The sequence below is a fragment of the Lytechinus variegatus genome, chromosome 2 (assembly GCF_018143015.1).
Source record: "Lytechinus variegatus isolate NC3 chromosome 2, Lvar_3.0, whole genome shotgun sequence".
In the NCBI taxonomy this organism is placed as follows: domain Eukaryota; kingdom Metazoa; phylum Echinodermata; class Echinoidea; order Temnopleuroida; family Toxopneustidae; genus Lytechinus; species Lytechinus variegatus.
The window spans coordinates 2,118,807-2,140,301 of NC_054741.1; the positions used below are offsets into that span (position 1 = coordinate 2,118,807).

General features: G+C 37.4%; 1 protein-coding gene across 6 annotated transcripts in view; it reads right to left on the bottom strand.

Moving 5' to 3' along the window:
* LOC121407046 (serine/threonine-protein phosphatase 4 regulatory subunit 1-like) overlaps nt 1–20,339 on the bottom strand; it is a 51,993-nt gene extending 31,654 nt beyond the window's left edge. Inside the window, exons 1-3 of one of the 6 annotated variants that reach the window (XM_041597956.1) lie at nt 20,219–20,339; nt 6,948–7,071; nt 59–165 (exon numbers count right to left, since the gene is read on the bottom strand). In XM_041597956.1, the coding sequence (XP_041453890.1) occupies nt 59–165; nt 6,948–7,071; nt 20,219–20,303 (316 nt within the window). In that variant the 5' untranslated portion in view covers nt 20,304–20,339. Of the gene's footprint in view, nt 1–58; nt 166–6,947; nt 7,072–11,084; nt 11,403–11,730; nt 11,861–12,175; nt 12,240–12,713; nt 12,852–20,218 lie in introns of those variants that run through there. The other 5 variants (XM_041597958.1, XM_041597957.1, XM_041597955.1 and 2 more) reach the window with 5 other exon arrangements.
* Nucleotides 20,340–21,495: the final 1,156 nt, after the last annotated feature.

Consider the following 21,495-nt stretch of genomic DNA (forward strand, 5'->3'; position numbering starts at 1 on the left):
GTCAGATATCAAAATGTCATCACGGTTTACTGCCAAACACATAGTTGCACATACTAACCGATATCTTCCGATAGGTGACTCATGGCTTCTAGCCCGGCTTCCCGATCTTCCTCATTGTCGCAGACCGTTCTTAGGGTGTCCAGTAGACCACGAGCAACCATTTGTCTGCACAGGATAAGAAAAACAGTACAATCCATGACATGTCAATATATAGGCCTATATATCAAGGAAAGAAAAGAGTATAAAGAGAAAGTAGATAAGACTTTCAATGTATCATAATTAATTACTGACCTACACAAATGATTAGAAAGGAAAGTTTGAAGCAGGACTTGAATTAGTTTCCTGGTCAGTCTACATTAGAACCTCAAATGTATGTACAGTATTAATGTGCAGGCATTTTAAGAGAACATGGAAAGGTCCTAGCTAGTTAATAAAACAAAAATGTGACTTTTATCTTGAGTTGATTACTGAGATGGGTGCAAATGCTGAAGGTCAATGCAGACAAGTGTAAGCTGTTCCCCCTCAAAAGCTGAAATACGTTGTGAGGGGAAAAATACACCTCCCCCCCGTATTCAAATAGCCTACATTAACTAGATAATGACGCAATAGACCTGATCAAAATTTGTATGCATATTTTTGTTTTGAAAACACAGTTGTTCACAGTCATAACACCAGAAATAACAATAAGTAATGGGTGAGGAGTACAAGAATTGTCTTTCATTAATAATAGGTAAGTTACGTTTTACTAGGCTCAAAGAAAGAAACAATGAGAATTTGATTTACTTAATAATACAGGCCTATTGAAAACTTAGACAAACTGAGAGAATGAATTAAATAAAACTGAATTGTATTTATAATAAGCATCTACATTGCTTTAGCAATGAATATGAAGCATTCAAGATCTCACCCATTTTCCCCCCTGTTCAGTATTTGACAATAAATATCTTGATCACACAAATTTTGAGTGCTATTTTGAAGTATCAAATCCAATTACATAGTGTCAATCAATTGTGTTTGAGGAAATAAAAGTGAGAAATGAAAGAGCCATCTCCAAGCATCAAGTTAATGTGCAAATATTGACATACCATTCACAGATAAATTGAGAGTGGAAACTGATTTGCTACACGTAGATTAATGTGAAATTTATTTGACATGCACTTCGCTTCAGTCAACTTGGAATAATTTATTAAGACTTCTCGAATCTCCCTCTTACCTTCAATGCATTTAACCCAGTAGCCGAGTAGGAGAAAACTTGTCTATGAATATACCGCTTTCATAATGATTTCATTATGATAATCATTCTTGATAGGCCTTTTTTAATAGAAATTAGATGTAAATTACTTCATATTCCTATTCAATTCAATTCAAGTGAATTTGAAGATACTCGGCTATAGCACCCAGCTCCCTTTATTTTTAATTTTTTCGAGAAATGACAATGTTATGGATTGGATATGAAAGCTTTAACCCCCCAACACTCATTATGCAATGAAAAAAAATGGACTTGATTAATAAAAATCATTGTAGGCTTGTGATCTTCATTGATCTTGAAATCACTGTTTCAAACTAAACCAATCCTAAATGATTTCTTCATGGTCTGCATTACAGCTGGCAGGGTGCTACATAACTATTTAAATGCACTTGCCCTAATGGGCAAGTAAATTTCTAAATAGTTTGAATGTACTTGCCAAAAAATCCATTTCACTTGCCCGAACAAATCATTGAAAAAAAGTTTTATTCTTTAAAAGAAAATATGGTTTAAGAAACCATTGACCTTTTTTTTCTCTATCTTTTGACATGAACTGATATAGGCCCTACCTGGTTCTTGCATTTCTTTTTACAAAGTGATTTTATCTTGCCCGTCATGACCAAATTTAGGGTCCGTATATCATATCTACGTTTGGTAATTCTACTGTGAGAATTTTGCTTGCCCAATTCGGGCAAGTAGCTTTGGTCTGTTCTTCAAGACACTTGCCCTGGGCAATCAGGCAAGTGCTTATGTAGCACCCTGCATCTGGTGATATATCCTGAATGGTATGTTCTCAGGATATCCCTATGCTGTACCTCCCATTCCCAATTGTGCCTCTCCTTTCCAGCTTTTATTCCTCCTTTACACCACTGAAAGGTGTGAAAGACCTATGACCCATGAATAAAAGCCAGCCAAGTAAAAGAATAATTCGCAAGAGACAGTCTGGACAGACAGTAGGTGGTTTCAGACCGCCTCGAAGTTCGTCAGTTCCAGGTATTCTCTGATCGGGAAATTTACCCCGATCAGAATATACCAGGTATTTTGGTAATGTGAAAGCAAACTACGCGTAATTTCCCCGAAAGAAAATACCCACTAAATAGTAGGTACTTGGCGAAATTACGAGAACTTTCGCGGGATTTTTCCAAAGTCGCAGGTATTTTGGCGATGTGAAAGCAATTTACGGGAACTTTTATCCCAGCGTGTCGTTGGGCCGGGCGGCGTGGGTAGCTGCTAGGCTAGTGATTTTGAATTTTGTGCCTTGCCTGTTTACCAGACCATACTGCGCATGCTCGTAACTTCAGAAACTTATCCTGAAGGGTATGGTTCAGGGCAGTGTGAATGCAGGAATAAATTAATGGGTATTTTTAGCCTAAAAAGTTCTCGTAATTTAACGGGGATTCTTGTGATCGAGGCGGTTTGAAACCACCTAGTGAGGTCCAGGATTGAAATGTGGGGTATAAAATTCCATGTAGGTTGGATCAGGGACTCACTCGTAGTAGATTCATGGGGTGCGTTTATTCGACACTTTTTTACCCTAGAATCATGATTAGAATCATGATTCAAATCACGATTCTGCAGAATCACGATTGCGTTTAGTCGAAAGTGGAAATAAACGTCTTTCAAATCACAAACATGAAACACGGAAAAAGGGGCGTTTGGAAAGACGTTTCTGTAGAATCACGAACGAAAAGGGTCGTATAAACGATATCGTGATTTGAATCATGATTCTATGACGTCATTGTGTCGTGCTTCTTCCGGGTTCGACTCAAAGGCGCGCGCTGTGTTTCGTGCAGGTTAATTTTCGTGTAGCAGATTGCCAGTGTACTAGTACCGGTATATGCCAATTGTCATGTGCATTTAGGAATTATCATTCTGTGTATTGTACCCCGGGGTTGTACTGTAGCGTCATTTGTATATTTCACTCAGGGTGACCAGATTTCACAAAATGAAATACGGGACAATTGACAAACGAAGATCAACAAAGAAGCCCACACAAAGTGTGGGCTTCTGAGAATCCATAGTATGATTATAAGACTTTTGGAAAAAATATAAAGAATTAGAAGGGAAGGTGAACGAAAGAATGAAGGAGAGAAAGAAAAGAGATGATTGGGAAGGAAAGAAAATAAAGGAAAACAGAAAAAATAACAGAAAGTTAGAATAAAAGGATGAAAGAAATAATAAAAAAGATAAAAAAAGGTTACCGTCATTCTTTGAAATGAATATAGAAAGAAAGAAAGGAAGGGAAGATTAATAAATGTCTGAAAGACAAAATAAAGGAGAGAATTAAAGGGGGAAAGGTGAGAAAAAGAAGGAGGAAAGAAAGAATGAAGGAAATAAACATGTTTCCTTCATTCTTTGAAAGAAACAAAAGAAAGAAAATAAAAATAAGGGAAAAAATGAGGAAAGGAATAAAGAATGGAAGGGAAGAATGAAGGGAGAAGAGAACGAAAAAAGAGAAAATAATGGAAGGAGAGAAAGAACGAAAAGAAACAGGAGACGAAGAGAGAAGGAAGCCAAGGTAATTATAAGGAAAGAAAGAATGAAGGAAATAAAAAAAGTATATTTGATAAAGAAGGAAAGAAAAAAAAATGAACAGAGAGAGAGAGAAAAGAAAATGTCGAGGAAAGAAAGATAGGAAATAAAGATAGATGGAACAAAAAAGGGCAAGCAGAAAGGATAGGGTATATATGAAATAAAGAAAAAGGGAAAAGTTCAAACTTCAAGTAAACAAAAAATCCACTCATCTAATAAAAATCATAACTTTATTTGGTGTTTTTTTAAATGTATTTTTAAAATTTTAAACATTTTTAGAAATGAATAAAATTTCAAAGTGAAACATATCGTCAAACTTAAAAATTAGATGAAACATCGCGGCATCGTGCACACCAAGACTCAAAACGAAAGCTGAAACAACAATTACTAGATCTATGAAAAGTCAATAACATTTTCCTCCGATTACACCTCCAAATCATTAATCTGAGAATCCATAGTATAATCATAAGAATTTCCCATCGATTTTGTGATTATTTTGGTGGAAAAACTGTTTATCATGTGAGGTGTTTGCACCATTGAGAATTTGCTTCGATCCTCCATGCCTAGCTAGTAGCCTGCCACACACAGGCAGGAGGCCAGTTCGTTTGCAATGTATTAGGTTAGCAAGAACTCATCACAGAACTTGCAAAAGTTTACAGTTATCGATTTAATTGTTGTCCCTGCTTCGTCAGCTGTTGGTTGAAATGAAATGAAAACTCGTCACTTTTAAATGTATTAACTACATTTTGTTCAATATTCTGAAATACGGGACAAATAGGCGTCCCGGGAAGGGTTTGTCGGGACGCTGGGACATAGGAGCAAAATACGGGACAATCCCGGGAAATACGGGACGTCTGGTCACCCTGATTTCACTGTTTTCATCAATCATGTCTTCAAGTTCCAAAGGCACAAATTGGACTGACGACGAACTCAGGGCTCTGCTTGTGCTTTGGGCTCAGCCTGAAGCACAAGCATCCCTTACCGGGATTCACAGAAATATAAGACGATCTACGAGTCCCTTTCAGCGGCGCTTGCGAGGGAGGGATTTCAACGGAGATGTGGCACCGCCTGTCGAGACAAAATTAACAGAATTCGTGCCCAGTACTACGGCTACCGAACACCATTTTTGATGAACCGAAAAGATTGAATACAAGTAAACAAAAAAAAACAATACGAGGTACAATACACGGAATTCTGGAAGTAAAAGATTTTTTTTTCGGAAGCCGAGTTGCACTTGCACAAACGATCGGCGGCAGCAAAAATCTAGCAGCCGACGTGAAGTTAGAAACACGCGCGAAAATGTTGACCTATACTTCCTGGGTCAAACTGCGCACTGTGATGCGCACTGGATCGGCCCGAATTTAGGGAGAAACAGCGTTAGAAAGATGGTCGTATAAACGCTGATTCTGTCGGATCGTGATTCATGTTGCTGTTTTGAATCATGATTCAAATGGTGATTCAAATCATGATTCTGGGTTGAGGTCGCATAAACGCAGCCATGGTTGGATCAAGCTTTATCTCTTGAGATTTCTAAAAAATTCTAAAAATAGGGCCCACCTTGGGCATCTGGCCCATCTATCATATATTGAGGGAAAGATGAATGGATCATTTTTATATAATGTACTACATCTTTGTTCAATTTTTGAGACATTATGTACAAGAAAAGATTGAAAAAATTGAAATGTCAAAGGTCTATGCATTCTCAGTTATAATACAGTTTGGGAAACAATTATCAAATCACTTTCCTACTACGCTCTCACACAGTATGGTTGAATAATCAACTCCCAAGATGTGTAATGGTTCATTTTATTCCTAAAAAGTGATCAAGGAAAGGGTGGGGACAACTTGTCTATAAAAATGTACTTTCATGACTTAAGTTGTCGGAAAATGTAGACTAGGCATCCTTCCAGAGAAATTATTGAAAGGAAGTTCTCTTCCAATGAAAGGCATCGAGGTAAGACTCACATGACCCCCTTTCTAAGGTCACGACCTGGCTGAGGTGTGCAGCTGGTTAAGGAATTCATACCACATCAATAAAACCAACCACTTCAAGAAGGGAAAATAGTGAGTGATTAGATTACACTCTGCATTGAAAGGAAGAGCTGAATTGAGCTTTTCACTAGCTGCAATTCTTGTACTGGGATAATAGACCCAACAATAAACTGGAGTGTGCAAAAGATGCAGAAAGGAAGCCTGGTTTCTATTCTGGGTGCCCTATTCAAAGGCTTCCTAAAAAAAAAAATCTCAAGAGATGTAAGATGACTGCATGAAAGGTACAAGCCCACTTATTTTGCATTGACAAATAACTATTACTGTAGTAAATAAAACTATTGCTTTGTTACATATATTCTTTTGAACTATCCCCCTAATAATATTCTTCCTTGTTTTTAGGCAGCAAAACAATGTAAAATTCAAAGATAACCAATAACATGAAAAAGAAAACGTGGGGGGGGATTAAATGAAATGCTCAGAGAAGAGAGAGAGACACTTAATTTTCAGGCATATTTTGCCTCCTACGATATTCCTTCCTCATACTGGGTTTATTATTTTTCTGCTGGATTTCTGCTGGAGCATACTAATGGCTTGTGACAAGAGCCGTGCACAAGGGGTCCAATAATAATCGGCCAACTGCTGGGGACGCAGATGGCAAAATATGCATTGGGAATGAATGAGGCGGAAAATGATGAGAAGAAAGGAATGCATAAGGGGGCACTAATCAACTCTAAGAGGCCTAAAATGCAATCATACCAAAGATTTGAAGAATCAAAGTCAAACAATTGTTGTAAAAAAAGGACTAGCTGTTGACTTGTGTATATTTATATCATTGATAAAGACTAAAATTGGAAATGTTACCAAGTAAGGGGTTATTGCAAACTGCATAAAAATAAATTTTCTAGGGACAAGACAATATTTTCATATTGGAGTGATTACTTTCTTTTGCAGGTGTAATTATCCTCCGCAACACACAATTATGTTATAAATGCAAACATGTTTCTGCCATGGGGACACTCTATAAGAGAAAATTGCCTCAAAGTGTTCTGTTTAAGAAGTTTTAGGGGCAATCTGGGCTGCAATGAGGGTGAAATCACCCTTCGCACACATGTTTCTTGTGACAAAAAGTTCATTTTGGCTTTAATTCAATACTTCACATCAATATTGTCACACATACCTATTGAAGACATTGTCACTGTTGATGTCTTTCTTGAGTCTGGCCAAAGGGGTAAGGGACTCCTCTGGTGTTGGACTATCAATCGCAGAGCTGACCATCCCAATTTCGCCGTCCTCCCCTTCCACTGCAAAGATAGAAAAGAAGACATGATGTGTTTACACTAAATATTGATAACACATATTATCCTAATATTCATTGTTAAATATGCATCGTTGTTCAAGTGTAGCTTGAACATCACCACCACCACCACACTTCCTATTATGTGGCAAATGTCAATCACTGTCATTTTAACATAGAAATGGTTATGCCTATGGTACCCCTTCAAAAGTTCGAGTCACACATAGGGGCATCATGGCAAAATGCATTGATAAGCACAATACCCTGCGCTGCATTTAACAATGGTGCATGATAATGAGGCTATGAGTATCCTTACTGCCCTTGATGCATCTGAACGTGTGGCGCTTTCGCTGACAATTGCCTTGCCCTACTAGACAGAAGTACTTGAGGCATAAGTCCCTGAACAATCATTGAATAGCCAATCTCATTACTATAAAAAAATAGCATTGTAATATCTTCATATTTTTTTCTACAACTACATAAAAAAAATCTTCCTTTTGTCTTTTACATGTATATATCAATCACACCCACTAGTTTTCCTCTTCTGCAAAAAAATGGGAGAGAAAATTCAAGGAAATATGGTGAAAACGTGATATTTTTAAAAATAAAAGGCTTGAGAATAGGCATTATGGATAAGAACCCAAATCAAACCCTAAATTGATAAGACACACAAGTAGATAAATCTATTAGCAATGAATGAAAATCACAGGTACTAAACAGACTGAATAGTAGACAAGATCCAAAAGTAGGTTACATAATTTTCCAAGAAATACTAGATCAGTCAGGGCCCCAATACAGCCAATAGTATGCTATCAGACAGTGATGCATCCCCTGGTGCTCTGGGATCAGAGCAAACCATTCTTGACACCCAAAAATGTGTGAAGAATCAGCACTACCCCAGTTCACTTCCAATTTTCATTAAAGGGTTTGTGAATCCCTCATCAGCATGGGGTTCTAATTAGAGACGGTTGATAAGCACAGGTGCATCGTCGGGTGTTGCCACTTCTTGATTAAATTCTGACAAGGTTTCCAAGAGCTTGTGTCAAAGCTCACCTCAAAAAATGAAATGCATGAGAAAGGGACCATGAAAAAAATATTGGCATGAAAAATAAGGTAATGCACCAAGACTCTGAGTGTAGGTCTAATATTTTAACAAATGCATATACAATACTCTTTGTTATAAAGAAAGTAGGACTTAAAAAGGGATATGATCTTCATGGGAATAAAAGGTAAATATATTTTGGACACATTGATTCATTCCATTCACAAGATACCATACCAGTACTAGAACTATTACATGACTATCCAGTCGACATCCCCCCCCCCACCTCCACCCATCCCCCAACCATTGTCAAACTTAACATTAATTTTTAATTGTTACGTTCTGGAGAGCCAAAGTTCTGGTCATATAGGCCTACACGTAGCTACATTAAGATATGCCTCTCTCACTTTTAAAAGATAGAAAAAAAAGCTTAAAACGTCTTGTATAGCAAAGAGAATGATTTATATTCATCCTGCTAATTCATATCTGGAGACAGCCTGCTCCTCGTCTCATGCGGAGTAAAGACAAAGGGGATAGCATCAGGAAGATGACCCCACTAAGCAAAGTTTGACAATGGGATGAGAGATAACAAAACAAGATGACATGGGGAGAGGGAGGGTAAGAAAATAAACCATGGTTGCTCATAAAAAGATGCTATTCAGGGATCACGTACACTATATGTGTAATGCTGTCTGTTCATAGTTTGAGGCAATAAGAAATTACATGGGGGGGCCTCAGGGTGATTCCCCCCCCCCCCCGAAATGATCAAAGGGCCCTGACAAATCCCTGTTCGCTGCAATATCAAATTATCATACAATAATGCAATTTTCTGGAGTAGAATGTGATTAGCTAAAACAGAAACAAATGCTTGGTATGAGGGGTGAAGTCAGACGATAGAAGAGTTGTTCAGTGGAAAAAACATCTCCTCAATCATTCTCACTAAGAACCAGCACAAAAAATGGCTATGGTATGAGATGAAATAAGAGTACCAATTAACAAAAATGCATAAACATGGCGGCAAACTCTTAAAAAAAAGCAGTACCAGCAATCTAAAACAGGATAATAAAAGGAAAGATCAGTCTTGAAGGCAGGCAAGTTTGGATAGTTCCACTTTTGTCTGTGACCTTCAATTGACCTTTACATCCCTAACCGTGGGAACAGGGGCAGAAGAATGTGACCCTAGTGAATGTATTCATCTCAGAAAAGGGAAAGTTCAATATAGCAACCTTCATTACATTTATGAAAATATTTCCAGCATCACCAACTTTGGCAGCAACCTAATGAATGTCCGCAATTCGAGATTATTCAGGACTTACAATTTTCCATATTTTAATTTGCATCTAAGGTATAGTGTAATTTGTATGCAAACAGCAACGAACAATGCTAGTATAATGAAACTATTTAGTATTAGTCTTCCATTATGGCAGCAATACGTTGCACTACAATGTCGGGTAGAATGATTGCCAATTGGGCATCTATCTGCGTAGACTATCAAGCGCAATATTGGTTTCAAGTTAGGATCTGACATTTACTCTGTCACCTACAAATGAAATCTGCTCTGGATTTTAGTACCATCAATCTCAGGCATTCTTCATTCTTATAGTGCATGATACAGGCCGGGCAGACAGGCAATTCGGCCGTGATAGGTACCCTGTGTCGTCAAATTACTTGAGAAATCGTCTTGAGGATTTCTGAACAAATACCCTAATAGAAAGAGATGGGGGAGAGAGATAGAGAGTTCTACTTTTGTGAGGGTGACTGGTTAAATTGTAGGATATAGAAAGGCTGCATGCTCAGGTAGGGATTCTTTGCCCATTGATTCAAGCATCTGGTCAAATATTGAAATTGGTACACGATACTCATGGTCCAGATTAAGAAATCGCTAAGCCAATTTTAACCCTTTTCTGCTGCTGGAAGAGCAATTTGAAGGCTACTTCCTCAGTTCAATTTCAGCTTTACTCAAAATCGATAGCTTGTTATGCAAAGGGGGGGGGGGGCGAATTTTCTAAGGAATATTTCTTTTCTCCAGTTTCAGTACAAATGGCTTTCAAATAGACGACTACATAGTCAAGAAAAGACGGTTTATTCCATGTAATTCCAGTTATATAAGTGGTAGAGCTTATAATTTAGTATGTTGACTTTGATCAGCACACATGTGGACTATGCAAACAAAGCACATCTGAATTCAAATGGTGAACGACCCTACTTCTTTGTTCTACGACAATCTCTATTCATCCGATTTCTATTGTGTGCTATCCCATTCATGGAAATCAAGACATCATTGTAGCTAGATGATGAGGGCAATTTTTTTTTTTTTGGGGGGGGGTAGGTGGGCATGAAGATACTATGTCACAATCAATGCAACAGAACTGATAAAAAAAATTCAAATGGCTAATTACTCATGTTGCTTGAAGTTCATGCTGTAAGTGTAAATACAAAAATAAAGCACTACATACATCAGAACGATGTCTCCAATTGTTTTCAGTTATAACATCCAATATTGAATACACAAGAAGGCAAATTACAAGTTCAACAAATCTAAACCCACCATCAAGCAAAACAGGACATTACTACAACAAACTGCAATAGACGGATCTAGAGATAATTTTTAAAAGATGGGAACTGACGAATGATGAAAAAAGGTAGATTTACGAAAGATAGGAATCTAGTGTACAAAGCAATGGGATGACATTATCTTGAATTTTGTCACAGGTTAAAATAAACTCAGTAAATCATGAAAAAAAAAATGATCAAAGTCTTTCTGAAAGTGAAAATCACCAGATAAGGAATCATATTAATCCCAATTTTCTTTCAACTGTTTGAATATCATGAGTTCCAAAATATTATTTTAATAGGCTTAGCACAATAGAAAAACAGACAAAGGATCTCTCATATGGTACAGTAATAGAGCAATATGCAGCATTTCAATTTAATCCTCATAATGCTGTAGAATTGGACAGTCAAAAAGAATAACTCACCACCATTCTAGTGTAGAAACACAAGTCACGTACTTCCCCCCTCTCAGAACAACTACACCCCTCTCCATCTGGACACGTTCAATTCCAATACTTTCCATGTGGCCCACTATTGGGAGCATTCCTCCAATCACACCACAGACCACCTCCTTCCAAGAGCAATGGCAGATCAATGACCATATCTTTCCCCAAGTCTTGCCTCATTCCTGCAAGCAGGTGTTTTCCTGGCTGAATAAAAGGCTCCTTTGTCCATCCAGGCATGAGCTGCACTCCCAGCTCTTTTCTAGTCCCAGCCCATACCTTCATGGGCTTTGTTCCATTATGAAATATCCCGCCAGAAAGGCACACACACTTAACACACAATACCCTTCTTTTCTTCAGATAAGACCATGATTTTGATAAGGCAAGTCCAGTCTGTTTCAGAGGTCTCCACGTGCCAGGAGTGACAAAAGAAGAAAGGCTGTTAACCACGCATGGATGAGCACACACCACATCTGTGTGGCCAGGAACCAAGGTGGCCCAAAAAGCCAGCACTGATTGCACAGCTTGATGTGGGATCTCAGGATAATCTTGAATCCCAGGCTCATTATAAAGGAAATCCTCTATGCCTGGTTAGCTTCACCCAAATAAACCAGCCTTTTTTTAGTACCTTCAAACAAACAAATCCATCTTTTCTTTAATCCGGCTAATTTCCTGTGGAACAGCCAAGGAGTGGCAATTAGAGCTTCTGCTTGGGCTCTAATTATCACTAATGAGGAATACATACAAATTCCATGAGCAGAGACCAATCAGCTCTATCTGAATCAAGGCAAACAAAAGTGCAAGTTTTCTGGGATGATAAATTGATACTCACAAGAAACAACCAGTCTAGGTTTAGAGACATCTTGTAGGTTGTCTTAAATAGTTTCAGGGAAAATCACTCGTCGTACATTCAATTCAGCTGTTTGTATCTACCAGTACCACTAAAAGGCACTAATGTATTTTCAACTCTGATAACACAATAAATGAATTTACAAGTAGACTTGGGCAAGAATTAAGTATTATGATTACAGAATAACTAATTAAAATAATTATGTAATAATAACAAAGCTCACCAGCTGCTGGTGGTGTAAAATATTCCACATGAAGCATACCACACACCATATGGCTTTCTTCATGATGCTACAATACAAGAGGGTAAAAAAAAATGTGTGTGTAGGCGTCAACTTGCTGAATAGGCACAAAGGCCCCTGCACAGTAGGCTCTAACAGGTGATATACACATCATGCTGATCTATTCACTTCCCATCAAAATGACTAAAAATATCCACAATAAAAGTTAAGAGTTCATCAGTTCTTGGAAATTGTTTGGTTTAAATTATAAAAAAAAACTTATTTCACGAAAATGAGATGTTAAAAAATGACAAGTGTGATATCTGCAATATCCCCACCCTCTCTTTACAAAAAATGAATAAAAATCATCCTTTTTCATGGATTCAAACTTCTAACGTGTCCAAGGGAAAAAATAACAATGAAATTGTTTTCAAAAAAGTAAAAGCTATTAAAGCCGTGTCCTTGCCATGATTATAGCAAGAACATTCAGAAGGTGGGATGAAGGGGGGGGGGGGGGGAGTGCTACATATGGAATACATACCAAACACGCCCCTGAAAGCATGGGATGGTGGTGGATGCATGGGGGCTTCCTCGCTGGCTGACAGGAAACGAGCTGGCCATGTGGAGACTTGGCGCACTCATCGAATAACATGTGGTTCCCACAGCCGTCCCCGACTGGCACAAGCATAATCATGAATATGGAGAAAGGTATGCTAGTGGGAGAGTATGTATGCGAGGGAGCAAATCGGCTTGGCCTGGTTGTCGCTCCTCACAGATGTAATGCACGTAAGATGCAGCAGTGAACCACTACTACGCTGTGATGCGTATTCCTGTGTATAGCCACAGGCACATGTCGGCTCCATCAAGACGCCCGCCATCTTGTCTTACACCATACCGGGATTCCTAGCCCGCATCTCTGTCTCCTTCGATCCCGTCGAAACCCAAACGATCGCTGCAATCCATCCCCTCTCTTTAAAATGTCACCGGCGCACAACCCCATATCAAAATCTCACACAACTCCCAGACTGCAGCCTCACAACGGTGTCCATACGCCTGTGCTGTCCGGCTGTCTACCCACAAATGCATGCGCAAGCACAAGCTGCACAACAACATGCAGGAAAAAAAGAAACGAGCTTGGTAATCACCACCTTGCCAAGGCCAATCTCTACACCAAGAATGAGATGATTTTGACATCACCCTCTCCTCTTATTATACACACATCACAGACTTGCCTCCCATCGCCTTCATTGTCAGCATGCAGTCCGATCGTCTAGATCCCTTCTAATAAAAGACCTCACACACAAGCACAAGATTGGGGTGCCCTGCTCTTTCCTTTTTGGCGGGTAAGAATTCGTGTGTGACCCGGGTGATGAGGTCACTGCAGTAGGCCTAATTTGACCTCTGCTTACAAGCAGGTAGTCTGCAACAACAGCCTTGAAAAGTTAACTTCACAGAAATGAAGGATAATGACCAGAATATGACAAATTCCAATGAAAATCTAATCAAAATCTACTCAAAAGTACACAATAAATACACAAAAGAAGTGTTTGCATACAGGCACAATTCAAATTTTCTGTCCAACATCCACTATACAGTCACAACTGTCAAATAAGCTAACAAAGAAAATTTACATCAATGAGAGGTATTAGTGAAATGCACATCTAATACATTACTTTAAAAATGTTGGTATAGATATATCAACCTGTAGTGTATAGGCCTAATCATTATTTCAAAATTCAAATCTTATTTCTACATTAACATTTAATAGCATATAGGCCTACATTTTTCCATCCATTGAATTTTTTTGCCAGAATTTGACTGTCCATTCAAAGATAAATACCAGTTTTGATAACGACCTCAAAATGAGATAAAACAGAATCCAATCACATTACCACCCAAGTGTTTGTATGTATGAATAAAAAATATTTGTCCAGTGGCTCTGGAAGAAAATGTGCAATTGCTGAGAAATGAGCACAGAAAACTATCAAATGTCAGGTATTTTTCTCAGCAATATAAATACACTTTCCCACACATGCTTTCCTGTGTTAGTGATCATCAGAATTATCTGTTTTCAGCTAAAATGTCATGATTTCCACAAGATATAATCTATTTCAATGTACCAGATCTTGATCAATGATAATATTGTGGCAATTAACCTTGATTTTAAAGACTTTCTCATGAAATAATCGTTTGTTGCACCTAATGTCTTTTACATAGGCCTACCTCCTATGCAATGTATAGTTTTTCTTGGAAGAATTAAGTTGTAAAAATATGCCCTACTTGATGTAAATTAATGATTTTTTTTATAACTTGCTTAAATGGATTTACCAAGGAATGATGGCCATCTGTGGTAAAATTACGTACATAGGGCCTCTAGCTTGAAACATGTTGGAATGGAGTTTCAGGTCTTGGGACCAAGACTAATTTTAAAATTATGCTTCTCTATTCTTCTTTAGCTGAATTAATTTGTTTGAAGGGTTGCAAATAGCAAATGACAACCAACTCTGCAAGGCAGGGGTACCAATACCTCGGGGCTATGTATTAACTGACTATACCCCCCCTCAGAGCCCTACCCATCAGCCTATTATCAGCCCATTTTCCCACTCTTGTTATGTAGCAAAATCATTTTGATCAGGGCCCCACAACAAAGCTCAGATCACAAGGCTGATTTTCATAATCGATCATAAGAAATAATCAATGCAATCAATTGTGAAAATCAGCCCCCACAATCAAACATTCAGTTTTGTGATACAGGGCCCTGAACGATGTTGACATCAATTGTAATAATGATGTGAACCTCCTCTTAAAACTGCACACCCTAGTCAACTTCAGTTTGACAAAATCTTTATTGCTAAATATTATGCTGTTTGGCAAATCTTCCTGCTAACTTGCTTGCGAGTATACAATCTTTTTTTCGGCTCAAAATGCTCAATTCTTGATGTGATATAATCACGTATAATCCAAAATGGAGCCCAAAGTGTGCATGCTCCAAAGCCCAAGGTCATATTACAAGCTTGCACAAACTTCACCAATTGGGCTAATGGAAATGGGTTTCTCGAACCAGTTTTCTAAAAAAAAAATTTAAAAAATAAAAATTTCATGAACAGGCCTACTCCTTAAACAATACGTTCTTGACAACATGAAAGCTTTACTAGACATAGCAACAACTAATGTATACAAACTAGATTCCAAGTATTGCAGTTTAATATTACTAAAAGGAAAAGGGGTGCATTCCCAGGAAAAAACAGCATTGATTTGAATCGCTTTGTAAACTAGCCTGTAAATGGGATAGAAACTTAGTGTGACTTCAGGAGCGAAATTGGACTGATGGAGACCTGCCCATGCCCATTCTTTCTTTCAGCTCACCATGAACTCAATGAACACCAATGAATAACTCACCATGGATGTAATTCTAAAGCACTTTCTACCACAAGATGTGTCACCTTTCTTCTTTTCAAGTTTCATTTTCATTCACTCACGGTTTATTTTCCCTCTCCACCCCTCTGTAATTGGCCAGCAAAACAACAATTAACTTTGTTGTAGCATTTATATATTGTAAGGGGTTAATGATTGAAATGCCAGAATGACCAATTCATTAAGTACATAATTTGAACTATGCAAGCTATGTTGTACTCTTGTGATTAAATTTCAAATAAAGCTGTCAGAGAGCAATTAGTCTTACATCTCACAACAAAGAAGCAATTTCAATACTCATTAATTAAATCAAACTCTGTCGATTTCTGTGGCTACCACTGTTGTTCAAGCTCAATTTGCAATATTTGTCTAAATTCCAAAATCCAAATACAGTAAATCAATTACCCATGCCTCATTATAGGATTATAAAATTACTGAAGACATATAAACAAAGATGGTTGGCTTACGAAATCACCAAATTTTATGAAAACAACGGTTGTCATTATACTCAATATTATTACAAAAAAAAGAATACAAAACAAACCTTGGCATGTATGGAATTGAATCAAGGGAAAAAAGCAACCATGGAATTTAAATGCGAAAAGTTATCAAGCCATATCTAGACTAGCCTAATAATTGCAAATGACTACAAAAAAATGTGAATCTAAGTTATTGAAAAATATGTTTCATCTAATAACATACACATGATCTTATGGCAAAAGGAAACCATCATATGAGTTTCTCTGCAATAACTTTTTTTTTGGAGGGGGTTGGGCGGTGTGGCTGGGAGTTGACACACAGGCCTAATAAGATATTATAGAGGTGATTTCCTCACACCTCTCATATCTTGACACAAAGAAAAATTTTATAATGAAATGCTACATCTTACAACAGATCAAAAACGTGACTTGCTTTCATCATCCACCAATTTAAAAATAAATCAAAGGACAATTCAAGGAGAAAGCGTCTTAATTAACCTCGAAATTAAAGTGAAAAACATGTTTGTGTGATTGAAAACATTAAAATATTCCAGTCTATCCCATTTCAGAGACTATTAGAAAGTGAAACCCTGCACAAACACACAAACTGGGCGTTGTGGCGTGCGCCTGTAATCCAAGCTGTGGGGAAGTTACAAATTGATGCAGAGGTTCGAGCCCTGGTCACGTCTTTCGGATGGTGACGTTAAAGGTCGGTCCCAGATGTAAATAATCATATCTGATTGATACACGTCTGACAAAACTCAAATACACACACACACCTGCATTAACCAATCTCCATCAATCTTTGGCAGATACATCAACCTTGTAACCAGCATTAAAAAAAATGGAAAAACAATGTTAAATTTTGCAAAACAGGAATAGTTAGCATCTGTGATGCTACATTTAATATTCAAAGTGAAGAAAACATACTTTATCTAATATATAGATTGAGTTTAAAGTGACACTTTTCCAAAGCATTACAAAGTGATTCAAATAGATTATGGCAGATGTAGCTGCTGTTTTACTCGTTTGCCAATTCTAAATGCAGGCGCTTATCTCAACAAGCCCAATTTGCAAGAAGAGCTAGATATAGACCCTAAATGAATAGTCAACTTCAGACCTATCCCAAAGTCTATCAAAACTGATATCAAGATTATATTATATACACCTCCACCTGATGTAATTTCAGTTCCCATCCCTGAAGTAGTCTGCTGTGCAATCCTTTAGAGTTAAAGGGATGTTCCAGGCTGAAGACATTTATATCTTATTAAACAGAGTAAAATTCACGGAGCAAAATGCTGAAGATTTGATCAAAATTGGATAACAAATTCATTCAATTTCAAAGATTTGCATTATTCCGGTGATAAAGTTCTCGGCATGTCTTCATGAATATTAGGTGGGCTGATGTCATATCCCCACTTGTTCTTTTGTTATTTATTATATGATATAAGGTTTATTCAAAATTTTCCTACCAAGAACTATAACAATTGGATCGACAACTGATATAAGTATATTAGTTATTTCTTGCTGCAACTTATTTCATAATAATGGAGACACATCATTCACATACATGAAAAAAATGAAACAATTATGATTTCATGTGATAACATAAGAAAAAGGAAAGTGGGGATGTGACATCATCAGCCCATCTAATGAATATTCAAGAAGACATGCCTAGAACTGTTTCATTGGAATAATGCAAATCTTAAAAATTTAATAACTTTGTTATCAATTATCCGATTTTGATCAAATTTTCAGCATATTGATCAAATTTTCAGCATTTTGCAGTGTGAATTTCACTCTATTTATTTAGCTATAAACATTTTCAGCCCGGAGCATGCCTTTAAGGGGTCTGAATGCGCAGCATAAAGACCAGTGTACCAAAGGCAATTTTGCGAAGACCCACTTTTTTATTAAATTATCCATCAGGGTCTGTGCCTGCAGACTACTCCAGGAGCATGCATTCTCCATTCTCAGCTGAGAAAATATTTAATTTTTCCCTTTTTTGTCTAAAAACCCCCCAACTTTTTAACACCTAAGTGTATTACTAGGATGGCCAAGAATTGACCTTTATCACAAGAAAAGTAGTGTATTTCTGAAGATTACTCCTGGCATTGGTCTCATCCCCCATAGTCTTCTAGGGCAGCTTGACCCTATGGCTCTACCCCTCTCTTAACCCATTCTCAGTTTCCAGGAACTGAAGGTAGTGGTGGTCAATTAATGCATCTGCCTTGACCTTTCAATCAAGGTGACAGTCACTTTACAACAGAAAAAAAACAGAAGGGGAGAATTGCCCCCCCCCACACACACACACTTCAGGAAGGGTTCGAAACATTCAAAGAGGGGATATGTTCACCCTTTTGATAAAAGATTTAAGGTGTGTTCAAAGTTGATTTTCAAATTTGAACAGCAACAGGAATCATGACAGAACACCTAACACGACATGGTGCTCCGTTCAGAGTCGAAAATATAAAGCTGTATACTTCGATAATCTTTACATTTCCTGCTTTTGTTGGCGCAGCTTTATTGCAGTTTTACCCACCAGAAGAAGGGTAAATTCTGACACGTGCTTGTGTAGGCTACCACAGTGAGAGCAAATTTAAAGATGTTTCGAAAGTGAAACGTGTTCAATGTCACATTCGCGATGCCGAAGGTCGTAAAATCTAAGCTGAATGCATTTTCAAACGCTTCTTTATCCACATTTAAATTTTCCTCCGCATAGCGATATGAAAGACGTATACTTTAACAACCAGAAATGGAGGACATTGAACACACCCTTAGAATGTGTGGACAAGACTTCCATCCAAGGTCATGTTGACTACAAATAAAAAAATCTTTTCGATTTTTGGCTGATGAATACAAAAAGATACGGTCATAAGAACATGGCATGTGAAGCTTGTGTTCTGAAAGTGAAAAGAGATACATATCCTAGATTTTGGATGAAGGAATTGAAGTTACCTGAATCGCTTGAAATGACTAAAACTGCATTCAAATCTGAAAGCAATGACTACTAGATGTCACACTTGAAAAAATAAAACAAAAAGACACCCTCATTAAAAGGGCATTCAATAAAAAGAAGAAAACACTAATAAGAAAGCAATATTCTGTATGCTGTTTCAGCTCAAATACCATAATTACAGGTCTGCAAAAAGGAATAGACTATTCAAAATCATAAAACATGAAAATGACATTTTCATCCTCATTAGTAAAACAGATAATTTGGGCAACATTTGTCAATATGAAATTCATTGTGCCCCAAACTCACAACACAAAATGGATTACACTTTAAAGGAAATCATAAAATTGCCTGTATGATGTTGAGAGAGAGAGCGTTCATCTTCAGTTTAATGTCATGTTTGAAAACAAAGACTATCCTGGCTATAAATGCCTTCAGGCAAAAGCCACAAGTTCACATGAGTACATAAATTTGCATGCCACCATCATGGGGTACCTCCGAATGTTGAATGTTCTACGTACATGCTGATAACCTACACTCTTCAGCCATCTCTAGCAAGATTGGTCTTTACACATATGTTACAAAAAGACTTCTTCAACACTGACTCATTAGATTGGTACCCATTCTCTGCAATTATGATTGACTACAAGGAAGATTTCTACCTTTATCAAAAGTCAAGACAAGCTCAACAAACAAGTAGAACAGAATAAGAAAAATAAAGCACAATGTTAACTAAATGTTTAATCAAAATCAACAATGAAATTTGAAATGATAATTATTTTGATAAAACCTTGATATGCACATTGTTGGTGATAAGAAAATGAAGGAGGCATGCAGGAGTAGATGACTGTCTTTTGTTAGATAATTATTTTGGATTTGTTAATATTTGGGTTTTTTTTATATCCACCATTGAAAAAATTGGTTGGATTCCAACAGTCTTCATTATTCAGTATCAGGGACTGTCAACCAAGCCATGAATAACTGAAATATTGGCATTACCTATCTAATAAAAAACAAAAGCATTTGTGTGTTGTTGCAGGAGCTATAAATACACCAACATACATTAGCATGCATGGTCCCTAAGAGGTCAATAATATATTGTATGTTTAGATATCATAGGCACTGGCCATGAATGTACTTCCTCACGTTATACGCTTCAAAACAAGATACAAGTATTTTGTGACTCTGTAAACGTACCCCTTATGTAACGCCGGCAGCGAGAACAAGCAATCAGAAGAAAGCAGACAGATTTACCCCAAGAACGCTTCTTATTCTCAGGCATATCATCCAGCCAAAGTACCAAGTCCACTGCAGCTCCTCAAGATTCTCAGGCAGATCTTGGAAACCCTTTTGTAAGTGGTCTTTACAAAACACAAAAGAACTGCTGTCTGGCATTCCAATACTGTTTCACAGGTGATGTGTAAAGCTTTGAGAAATAGTTGGTGACTTTCTTCTACTCAATGAGAGGAATGTAAAACCCAAACCTTTCACTCATTTGGTTGAATTTTCACAAGATGTAAACCTCAAACCAGTTCATCTGGGGCATTTTTACAACTTTTTGTGTGATGAAAAAACAATTCAAGATGTTTTGCAGGATGTGTAGACCAAACCTGTCATTATTTGATCTTATTTAGAATGAAGATATGCACAGGAAATGAACACTACAGCATCTTTCCCGGTTCATGTGAGGACAGTCCTTGATGAAAATGATTTCACTGATATTTTGTTCCAGTATGAATTCAAATCCATGCTTTGTATTTCCCTCCAGAGATTGATCAACAATTTGTTCAAAAAAAATTCACTGCAGATTTTGTTGTACCAATAACAGCAGGAAAATAACCTAAAAGTTCCAACATAGTCAGAAAGCACTCTAAACTATAAATTATTGAAAAGTCATTCAAATGAGAAAACTGCATTATAATGTACCATCAGGAGAATACCACTAGAAGACTAGTCCACGGTCAAAGTAATTATATCTATTTCCTGTATCGCCTGAATGCTCAAGATCATCAACAAGTTACCAATGTTGAACAGTTCATAAATTGGAACTATTCCACCCAATTCCTAGCCCCAGACTTGAATTTTGTTTTGAATATGATGCGTGTATGTTGTGATGACTAATTCACTTGAGATGACTGCTTCTTACAAAAAAAAAGTGGAGCAGTTGCTTCCTGAACTGGAGAGAGAAGTAAAGGGAGGGAAACTCGGAGTGTGTTCATGCCAAATTTTCATTTCAGGGTCCTAACAACAGTCGAAATGAAAAAAAAAACTGTAACATCTGTTTTGCAGGAAGGGAAAGAATTCACACAACTTTTGCCAACAGAAGTTCTTACCCCAATTATAGGTGGTAATGCCATTGCTGCAGTTTGACACATGAATTGCTATCTATCTCATCGAGACCAGACACTATGAATCAAGTATCAATAAAAATCACCTGTGGTAAAATTTCATTTTAAAAGAATAATCTTGACAAA